Below are 11,596 nucleotides of genomic sequence, written 5' to 3' on the forward strand. Positions count from 1 at the left end.
GCCGATAGGATCGGATGGCTGACACGCCCGGTTTCACAGGTGCCGGTAGCTCGAACGCGTCCGGATGGTTGCGATAGTCGTCCTTGCGTTTCTGGTCGCTTGATTGTTTCGTTTCTATAAGGGATAAGACGCGTAAAGAGTGTATTAGCGAAGGTTTATCTTTATCCTTTCGATCGACACATCCAACGATATTTCGACATTCTATTGATCTAACGCGCTACGCACTCACTACCACTTTTTTTTTATTTGAGCGAAAAGTATAAACATTTGTTTATTTATTCAAAAACTCATAAACTAAAGCATGCAATTGTGAAAAAAAAAAAACACACACACACACACGGGAAAATAATACATCAAGCGAACATTTTACACTCTACTCTAATAAAACGTACGATCAACGATCGATCATGCATCTTCATCATGTGGATGGTTGTGCATAGGGACAAATTCGTACACGCGTGATGCTTTAACGATGATCCGTGCTTTGCAGTCATGCTGGGCGTGATGCACACAGCGATAGTGCTTGATGCCGCTCTTGGACGTATGATACTCGAAGTAGTAGCCTTGATAGAACACTTTCATACCGCCCAGGCGACACGGTACCAGTACGACGGGCTCGGACGGTTTTTGCAGTATTGGAGACAGATCAATCTTTAGCCATTTTGTCTGATCGTGCTTTTTGTTGCCTCGCTGCCGGCGAGCTGAAAAGAGGGTTTAGAGGGGAAAGAGTATTAGTAAATATGAAATAATGCTTATTCAAGTGATAGGCTAATAAAATAAATACAACAACACAAACATATTAATTTTATTTATATCAATACCAATTGATAGTCTTTAGCTTGACTTGTTCGTTTGGATGTGATCGTTGTAGTTTCTTTCGAAAATAATATGAAATTAAAATATTTTCCATTGGACCAATTTTAAGAGAAAAAAAGGTATATGATGCTATTCACACACAGTTCTTTTCATTCTTCATTATTCGTTGCTTGTCCGTTATGATTATTATTCTTTTCGTTATGATTTTTTTATAAATGTGCTTTAGCCTGAAACCTCATTCATTTGCCAGCACACGTTATCATGCAGTACTAATCGATACTTTTCGTCAATGTTTTGTTCACTACGCTCGCGACAAAGGCAATGCTTTAAATCCAATAATTGAAAGAAAAAAAAAACATGATAAGATATGTTACTTGCTTTTAAAAATTGTCTGTCCAAAATAAGATAGCTGACAAGAATTAATTGGCCATTTTCGAATTTGAGGCACCATCGTCGATGATAAATGTTGGTCTGGGTTCTTGATAAGAATGGCGCGTTTTGTTGATATTTATCAGATACTCCTTGGACAAATTGACACGTCGCGGATGGTTGTGTTTCGGATTGGTGATCGTTATGCGGTACATTCCGTCGTCCAGTAGAGTAGTAACGACGCGTGAAGAGCACCGCACTTGTTTGTATGACGTTCGGCAAGCCCAGTAGATGGTGTCGTCTCCGGCAAAATTGTTCCGCGCATACGTGTATCCACCAATTACTAGCAGTTTGTGTTCACGTTGACCCTGTATAAAAGTCAACCTGGGACGGTACAGCGTAATTGGGTCGGGTGGCTGAATTTTGCGGTCTACAAGAAATGAAAAATAAAACACAAAAGGATGGTTAGTGAATGAGAGCAGAAAAATAATTGAACAGAATAAAAGCTGCTCAAGACGGATACGATCGATCGATCTATCAACGAAACACAACTAGCGAGTAATAGAGCTATAATTTTATTTATTTTCTCATACATCTGACACTTAGTAAAGGCAATAGAGGCGTAGTATCCATCGAAGGAGAAAAATACTATCTCTGACCGGTGCCGTCTTAATGATTCTGCACTGGCTGTATTGCGTGCCACAATATTTGAGCCTGAAAATGGAATAAATTATAAAGAAATAACTTAGCGAGCGATACACGCTACAAACAATATTTGTAATTCGCTAATTTCTGGCTGTACTCACCTGAAACATCTTAATTAAATCTCTGGATATAACGAGGAAAAATTAATTAGTTTAAATGTAAAGTGTGCTTATTCAAGTTCAAACAATCAAATCTCCTCTCGTTGGGATTAAGGATTTTTCCCTTTGTTAATAATGATAACTATATTAAAAAACGTTCCCTGATTTACGATAACTGGCTAAAGAGAAAGTCCCGTTGACGAATACAATGAAAACATAACGAATACAAGTCAAGAATACAATGACAATAAATAGCTATTTCACTTAAACGGTGAAGGTGTTTGCCGACTCCTATTCACGAGTGGTACACATCCTTCACAAAGGTGGCCGGATGATTGTGTATGGTATTACGTGCGCATATCTTTTGAACATCCAGATCCGTAATGAGACGGGCCAAACATTTTTTGCTCCGTTGCTTCGAGCAAGTCCAATATTTGCTTCCCTTTTGCTGCTTCACGCAGATGTACGTGTGATCTTGGTATATTAGTTTCAATGCTCCTCGTTGCCCTTTTATGAAACTTATCGTAGCATCGGTTCCTGAAAGAATAATGAGGGGGGAAATGAAGAAATGTTATTTTCACTTGTATCTGAGATGTTAACAATTTAAGGGTAACATTGTTATTGGTCACAAAAAAGGTCACTATTGGACTATAAAGATACATTAACGCTAAACTTTCATCAATGCTATTGTTCATTTCACACTGTTGTGACTGGGGGCAAGCAAACCGTTACATTTATTGATTTTCCGTTGCGCTTCTCTGACAGGCCAAGCCAAGTATACCTCCTTTCAATGCTAATTCCATTGGGCGACACCGTAATATTAATCGTTTCTATACATGATTTAGATGATCCATCTGTTTAATTATTCGCTTCATATATTGATACGCGCATGATACATTTCGCAATTGTTTAGCTAATCTCAGTGGAGCCTATGCTGAGTTGAAAAATTTTTAGGACTGTATTTTATGCAAAATCACTAATTAGTAGGGTAGTTACCAAACTTATAGAATGCAACTTCAGTATTTAAATCAACAAAATAATCCAGAAGCTTACGAAATGTCACTGTAAATAGATAAATTCCTAACCATATCTTCCTGTGCAATGGGTTTTTTTTTTTTTAACTTTAGGCCTACCGAGAAGCTAGTTCATTATAGGCGAGATAAATCTGGTTCTGACAGTGATAAAAATCTATTTCTAAATATATGATTATCAAAGGGTCATCTTCTTCCACCATCACTTCTCCCGACGCACCCGTCATCCTTACTGCTCGGTAGGGGGATGGTTGTGAACCTGGTTTTTCAGTATCATCCCAGAGCACCCATCCAAGGTGATGATGCGTGCCCGACATTTCATCATACGGTTTTTCGAGCAAAGCCAGTAAGTCTTGTTATTGCTGCTGTTGTTCCGGAAAAACGCATATCCGCCCATTATCAGCTTTGGGCGACCTTTGCTGCCCGTCTCCAGGCGCAGATCGAGCGCAAACTTGTGCTCTATGCCTATCTTTTCATCCTCTTCGTCGTCGTCTGTAGGAGTATTTTTATTCTTTCTGTTCGAAGCGGAGCTCAGTTCCGGTTTCATGCTGTGCATTTCTGGCTTATGTGTGCTACTGCTATACTGCTTTTTACGATTATGGGCATCTAAAATAAAACCAATAACAAAATCAATTAGTATGTGGAAAAAGGGTTACATTGTAGTAGCGCGAACATGGGAGCATAATAATTAACATAGCACCGTATTGTGTGTTTGAGCTTCACTTTTTATTAGTTTTTAAATATTTTCGGATCATTAAGCCATCATTGTGATACAGTCGGTTTGTGTAGAGGCTTCCCGGCCCCAGAGAGAAAGAGAGTTCTGCATTCATTTTGCTTACTTTTATGAATAACATTCCGGCAGTATAATATCTCATCTGATACGACTTAGGCCCACAGCTCAAGCCACCTGAAAGTAAAACTGCTTATTAGTTGTATTAAAATGTTTTACGATCGTACAATCTAATTACTAGTCACACATTAGAACAGCAACAGTCCTAGAAATAAAGAAAATAAAACCCATTCATTTTCTAGAGTCCGCTACTACTAGGGCAGGTCAATTTTATTTGGGAAAACTTCTTCTTGTCCACACACAGACGCACACTAATTGATACCATACAAAATAGAAAAGAAAAAAGGAAATCATAGACATTCAAATAACGCTCCGAAATGGAAACAACGATCGTCAGCCTGCTTCAGGCAAGACATTCCTTTCCATCCCGTATGTAAAACTCATCAATATCCGCGTCGAGCGGTGTCACGCTGGACGTGTCCGAATACTCGTCCGGATGGGTGTGCGGTCTGTGCGTGTACTTCACCGTATGGCTACCGCGGTGGGTTACCAGCTTGCTGCGGCACTTCTTCGATTTGTAGAACGAGCACGACCAGTACGCCCGTAGGCTATCACCCTTCGTCCGGAAGTAGGAGTTGTTTTCAATCACCAGCTTGGGTTTGCCGCGTTGTCCCGCCGTGAACAGCCATGCCTGTACGTACAGCAGTGTCATCGGCCGCCCTCCTTTCCCTGTGGATTGAAGTTGGTTTTCGTTGTTTTTTTTTTTTCGAGATTATACAAGAAAACAAAAACATATTAATGGTGTGCGTAACAATTTAGCATATTCAAGCAAGCATTACTTCTTACATACACATGAAAGGTTGGGTGAAGATGATGGTACGAGGATGGGAACAAATTAATTTTGTAACACACGAGGATTTTCAAATTGTTTCTTTATTATGTACATGTACTGCAAGCACTGCCAGCAGCTAGCACGCTCTTTGCATCGTTTGTCTGCACTGCCGTATTGTTGCTCAGGATCGGCACTGCTCACAACGATCGTTTCAGTACGGTGTAACTGCTTTCTTTTCCGTGCCGTTTATCGATCATCCTAAAAGCAAAGCATAATGAAATTGCAATGTTAATACACGATCCCTTTCATGATTGGTTTTAACCTTTTCTACACATACGTGTGATACAGAGAAGCTGTTTTGCAGGCAATGGTTGTGATTGTGCACGGGATTGGTAACCTTATAGGTACGCTTATCATCGAACGTCGTGATACGGCTCCGGCAATTGTCCTGCTTCGCCCGATCGCACACCCAGTAGGTCGTACCGTAGATGCACTTGCTGCGACAGTAGTAGAACCCGTTGTGGTATATTTTCCGTACGATCTTGTTTTTCAAGGGCAAGCTTACGAAAATCATCGAATCGATCGAACCACTTCCAAGATTATCTGCAACGAGCGGCATAAACGAGTGAGATAGTTAGTATAAATATATATTTTAGGTATATTATTTTGTTGGTGATCCCTTCCCGATCCCTAGGGAAGACAAAGGAGATAAAAAGAGACAGAGTGTGTTTAATGTGACCAACACTGGACAAAAATGAGTTCAGTACTTTCATTTACTTCACTTCAGCTGTGCTTTTGCGAAACATAAATAATTCATTAACATCTCCTTATACCACTAATGCATCAATGAAATGTACAGAAATGATACATAATTAAGCATCTGTTTCAAAGCATCTCAATGAAATTCGATCGTTCCCTCCCCGGAGATATCCTCTATCGTGGAGAAAAAGTCCAGCATCGGGACGTCTTCGGACAGGCTGATCATATCGTCGATCGGATCGTTCAAACCGATCGGTGCTTCGAATGGTGCCTGCTCAATGACGTATGGCAGGGGACGAGCGTGCCGTTGTTTCGCCTTGGGTGGATGATTGTGCGTAGGATGCGAAAGCTTCATATACTCCCGGCCACCCTGCTTCATGGTAATTGCCTTCGCCCTGCACTTGGATTTCCGGTGCATCGAGCAGCGCCAGTTAACTGTGTCCGCAAACGCTCCATTACCTATGTAGCTATAGCCTTCGTGCACCAGCAGCGGACGGCCACGCTGCGTTATGCTAAAGTTAGCCAATGTTGCACTGCTCATAAATTGTTCTGAAAGGAGAGGGAGCAACAAAAAAAAAAAAGACGGGCTAATTAATATGTGTCGTGTATATGTGTGTGTTTGCATACAATTGCTAGGAGCAACACTGGCGTTGCGATTTCATGTTTGCATAATGCTGCCAAATGTATTTTAAAACAATTCACACCCGTGTACAATTATACTGACTTTTTATTGTTATCTGGAAATAACCGAAAGAGAGAAAAATCACGGCACACACACACACACAGATACTATATAACACTCGTACCTCCTCTTCCATTGCCAACAAACCTGTGTTATGCATTGCAATTCCCATACACGCTCTACGCGCCTAAGGTAGCTGCAGCCCGGCAAGATGGGCCGCCGTTTGGTCTTGATCCATCATGGGTTCAAGCTTAATTTTTCGCTTCCGCCGGCGCACCGACTTGGCCTCCTGCGGATGAGTATGCTCGTTCTTGAACACCTTCACGTACTCGACGCCATCGATGAGCCGCGTTTGGGCCCGAGCCTTGCAGTGCAGCCGATGATAGAACCGACACTTCCAGTTGACACGCGTCCCATTTTCGAACGTCTTGTTCTTGCTGTACAGATATCCGTCGTACACCAGGCACTGTGTCCCACGGGTCGTAAACTCGAAGCAGGCCCGCTGAATGTTACCATCGTCCCGGGTCTTCGGAGCACCTGCAACGTGACAAAGGGAAAGCAAACGTATACACATACAGTAGAGGTTGGTATTATAGGACTGCGGTGGCAGTTATCTGTCTGCGCTCTCTGCTCTGTTAGCAGACGCAAACTGATACACCGATCTAAATCGGTCTGTTGTCATCGAAGGGAGATGGTCTCCCGTGTGCGCATGTGAGAATGTCACATTTAGCCAAGGAAATGAAACACAACCACACACACAAGCTTTTGAGTGTTCCAGTGATGGAAAGGGAGTGTCGAACTGTGCTTTATACATCACTAATACACATCAATTGGTTCCCTTTTTGTAAACTTGCACTAGTTGTAATTGTAAAGCAAACATACATCGAATCTACATTCAGCAGGTAAGGAAGTGTATCGATGCAGCTCTATTCATTGCGATCTAGTCCCTATTGCTCCACCTCCTCCTCATCCTTCGTCACTCTACGGATCCTACAGCGGTTCCTTCTTGAGCTTCATCTTGTACTCCTCTTTGGGATGGTAGTGCGACGTGTTCGTCACTTTCATGTGCACGAAGCCACCGATATCCTTCGTAACGGCGCGCGCCCGACAGCGGTACCGGGTGAAGAGCGAACATTTCCAGTTGCACGTTTTGGCCGACTGCCGATCCCGTGTGTACGCGTGTCCATCGTACAGCAGCTTGAGCTGTCCGCGGCGCGTTTTCCCGAAGGTGGCCGGTATGAACGTACCTACAAGCAAACGCAAAAAAACAAGAATTGCAAATTAGTGAAAGAATCGGGAGGGTTTCACTGGACATATTTTACATGTGGTGCGTGTGCAGGATGAATTCTTAACACGGTCCCTAGAGTGATGAGATGGTAAAGTTAATTTAAATTAAAAAGCTGTTTAAAAAACACGAAAGCACTAACAATTATTACACACCCCAACGAATTACGCCGAACCTGTTTTATTACACCCGCATCTTTTATTACACACGAACGCTTGGTGTTGATTTATTATTTCAATATTTCATTTTTCCCACATTCTCCGGGAAAACCTCGTGCGTGTGCTCCTCGTGCGTAAGGCGCATCATTTCCCGTCCATTGCGCTTGCGCGAGACGGCACGCGCCTTGCAGTGATACTTGGAATGCATCGAGCACTTCCAGTTCGAAATGTCGCCCTTCTGTTTCTCGCGCACGTAACGATGCCCACGGTACAGCAGCATCTGGTGCCCTCGTCTCGTAATACCGAAAATGGCCGCATGGTAGCCACCTGGAAAAGAGATTGAAAAGGGTGAGAGAGTGAGTGTTAAAATAAATGGTATGCAAACGCAACAAACGCTCCCGTTGGTAAACATAAATACCGTGTATGATCGCCAGTTGATGATCATACTACCATTTAGTATTGAGGTTTGTAAACAAAACACATACGATGTTCTACACACACAAACAAAAAAAGCTACAAAAACTAGTGCCTATGATGACACACTTGCAGAAGAAAACACATTTCCAGTGTGCACGCGGTGCGGCAACTTTATTCGTAAACCGATTTCTGTGTCTTGCGATACGCCTTGTCCGAGTGATTATGGCCATGGTTTGTTAGCCGGACGAACGTTTTACCATTTTTCACCTTGGTTATGGCCCGGGCACGGCAATTGAAACGCTTAAACAGGGCACACCGCCAATTGGTGGAGAGCGGAAATTCGCGATCCTTTATGTACTCGTACCGATCGTAGATGAGCTTCTTGGCGCCACGTTGCGAAACGCCAAACGAAAACATGCTGCCTGCGTGAAACTGGCCACCTATCATCTCCAGCTCTTGCCCCTGTTCTTCCCCCTCGCCACCGGCTCCGGCGCTGCTTTCCGGATAAAGCGAATAGGATTCGCCCATTGCTACAATGAAAGAGAAAAGGGAAAACTTGTTAGAACAAATGTCACAACTACACTAAAAAATGATTTGTAAGCGACACACTGTCAATGAATATAAGAGGTTGTAAAGTATACGTACACCACATGCTGTCATGCTTTTTTTTATTTATTTCCAAAAGATCGTGTGTGTTTTGGTTAGGCAACAACACAAGTCGCACCATTGTACTTGTTCTTTCTCTCTGTTATTTTAAAAATCAACCCAATAACGGTTGCAGTTGGTTTGCTCATTGATTTCGGTTTAAATTTTGAATGTGTGTGTGTGTGTGTGTGTGTGTGTGTGTGTGTGTGTGTGTGTGTGTGTGTGTGTGTGTGTGTGAATGCGTGTGTGAGTGTGATCATGAGTGACACCAATTATCAGTCGCATAAAGGCCCGTCGTAGTATGCTGACACTCTGCTGTCCCCTCATCCTCTGGATGAAGTAACCCCTACTCTTTTACATAGCATTCGTCGGTGCAACGACTGGAGGATAATGAGTGGTTAACCTTGCCGTTGCTGTATCTTCCGGTGGATGGCTATGGGTCATACCGGTCAGCCGGATCGACTGATCGTTGCCGGCACAGTTTTTCGACGTTACACAAGCCGCCCGACACCCGTGCTTCACGTAACGGGCGCAGCGCCAGAATATGTTCCTTTTGCTCTGCCGATTTTCCACAAACTTGTAGCCACTGAAGATGAGCATCGTCCGACCGCGTTGCGTTGTCGTGTACTGGAGTACCGATTTTTCCACCACGAGCCAGGTGTTGAACTCCATCGGGATAGGCATCACTTTAACTGTGCAGAAATAAAATCCCCATCGAATAGAAGATGGCGATACAAAAAAAAAACATTAGTAAAATCATGTCTCTTTGTTTGCATCGATCATGAGGAACAGAAAAAAAACTACTATGCCCACTTATATTTATGTAAAACTCGTGCAAATCACAGCAAAGCTGTTTCACATTAGGCAATGCACAGATCGTTTATTGCTATTTTTATTTAAATTTATCTGCGAGCTATTGTTGGTGTTAGCCCGTTAAAGGGGTTCGCTTTTGGTCGCATGATCCGGAAGGATCTTGTCCGACATGATGATCTCCGACAGCCGTTTGTAATCGGCACGCTTAAACAGCTGGGGCGCATGGTTGTGCGCGCCCATATGATGCACCTTGTTGTCGAACCGGTGTAACCGGCCGTGGCATTTGATCTTGGTCGTGTAATAAATACAGCGCCAGTACTCCTTGTGGTGTATCTTTTTCTCCATGCAGTAGTAAAATCCACCGTACGATAATTGCAGCTTGCCCTTTTGACTGGTCCGGAAGCGCAGTGCCATATCGTGTGTGCCGTCGCCTTTGGACAATACGGAACAAAACATGTGGAAGGAAAGGTAAAAGAAAAACATTGATTATTTGAATGAAGTTTTTGTTTTAAATACTTTGCAGACGTCTTGTTTTTAACTGCTAGCTACTACTGCTTTGAGAAATACAAGAAGAAGAATAAATACATAATCCAACGTTGTCAATGTTTCTTTTTTTATTAAGAGCTTTCCTTTTCATTTCAAAATAAATCATTTATTGGTTTATTCCTCCAGTTCTGTAAACCATCTTTTTGTTGATCATTATTTACAATCTTTTGGCTCGATTGTATAACATTACTCGGGTGGATATGTGATGGCGTGTTGCAACATATACCCGCAACACATCAATAAAAAGGTACCATCATCGGGGGTACCCAGAAACACCACTAACACGGTACACGAAATATTAAATTATTTACATACACGGCTCAACCGATTTAAATGATGGTGTCACCCTTCCTAAATGACCTTTTCTTTGCGGTACAGCAAGGAGCTTGGCCATATTCGAGCTGCTATATAGTACACCATTCCAACTATTATCGATCATCATCATCGGCTGCTTAGCAAAACTAACAAATACAGGTGGGGCGTTTTTGTTTAGTAATTAATGCGAAACTATACTTCTGGACGGGAGCCGATGGTAAACGAGATTTGATTCCCGGCTGCGTCCGTCCCGATTGAATTGTCAGTTTCGTGGTAATTGAAATTATTCTAACAAGCCCGTGTGTATACGAAATGAAAACGGTTAGTTAGCGCTAATCTTTGTGTTAATTGATCGTTTTCTCTAAATGGCTTGAAGTGTCGTCAGGAATTTAAAATCTAGCATCTGTACGATCGGTGCATTGAAACCTTCCCTACTTAAAGGAATGGCAATGCACCTGGCACAACGTTCATTATAGCGCACGTGTTCATTGTTTTCCTCGATTGGTTCGATTGAAGGTGTGAAAATGGTGGTTGGTCACGTCCTGGCATCGATATTCGTTTTCTTTACTAAGAACGTAGATTCTTCGTGAGCTTCGCGTGTGTGAGTACAGATGCTGAAATACGAAAAAGAATCAAATAATTATCATGCCTAAAAACATGAGCAAACATACAAAACAAACTAAAAGAACATTCAAATGAAAGTGATCGTTCTTTTCTTTAGCGTAAGAGTAATACCACTTACGGTGTTGTGTGTGTTTGTTTGTCTGCGCTTTGTATTATGTTAATGGTGGTGCATCATTATATCGATCGACGATTGACAGTTAATGTTCTTGTAGCGCTTTAGCGGCGCATGCTGGTGGACACTTTTGTCCGGGAACGTATACTGATCCGTGTCTTTGTACTGCATAATACGCGCCGGACACTTGAGCTTCTCGGTTGCCATAGAGGAGCAGCGCCATACGATCCGCTTGCTGTTTTCCGACATCAGCAGGTACTTTTGCTTGTCGACGATGATGGCTGGCCGTCCTCGGAACGATTTGGTCGTGTAGATCTCAATGTGTGGGTTCACTGTTGTGGATGGAAAAGAGGCCAGAAAGAGTAACAAAAAAAAATTAATAAAAGATATAGAAAGTGACCGAAGCGGTGGTGCGATCATCGTTAATAACCATGTACACACACACTATAAGTACATACATATGTGACAGAGAAACATCTTCGACAATAGCGTCTGCGTTGGTAATTTATTTGAGAATTGTAATTGTCCACCATGATACGAAGCGCTAGCGAAAGTCGTCATCATTTTTGTTTTGTTTAGCAATGCCCATCGGCAGCGTT

The 11,596-nt window shown here is 42.5% G+C and overlaps 1 protein-coding gene across 1 annotated transcript; it reads right to left on the minus strand.

Annotated features, from left to right (window-relative positions):
- Nucleotides 1–4,043: 4,043 nt before the first annotated feature.
- LOC1272811 (uncharacterized) lies at nucleotides 4,044–4,881 on the minus strand. The gene is made up of 2 exons (XM_061652868.1): nucleotides 4,660–4,881; nucleotides 4,044–4,538 (listed from the first exon to the last, which is right to left on the minus strand). The coding sequence occupies exons 1-2, from the start codon at nucleotides 4,661–4,663 to the stop codon at nucleotides 4,213–4,215; spliced, it is 330 nt and encodes a 109-aa protein (XP_061508852.1). The 5' UTR covers nucleotides 4,664–4,881; the 3' UTR covers nucleotides 4,044–4,212.
- Nucleotides 4,882–11,596: the final 6,715 nt, after the last annotated feature.

Source organism: Anopheles gambiae, chromosome 2, assembly GCF_943734735.2.
Source record: "Anopheles gambiae chromosome 2, idAnoGambNW_F1_1, whole genome shotgun sequence".
NCBI lineage: Eukaryota > Metazoa > Arthropoda > Insecta > Diptera > Culicidae > Anopheles > Anopheles gambiae.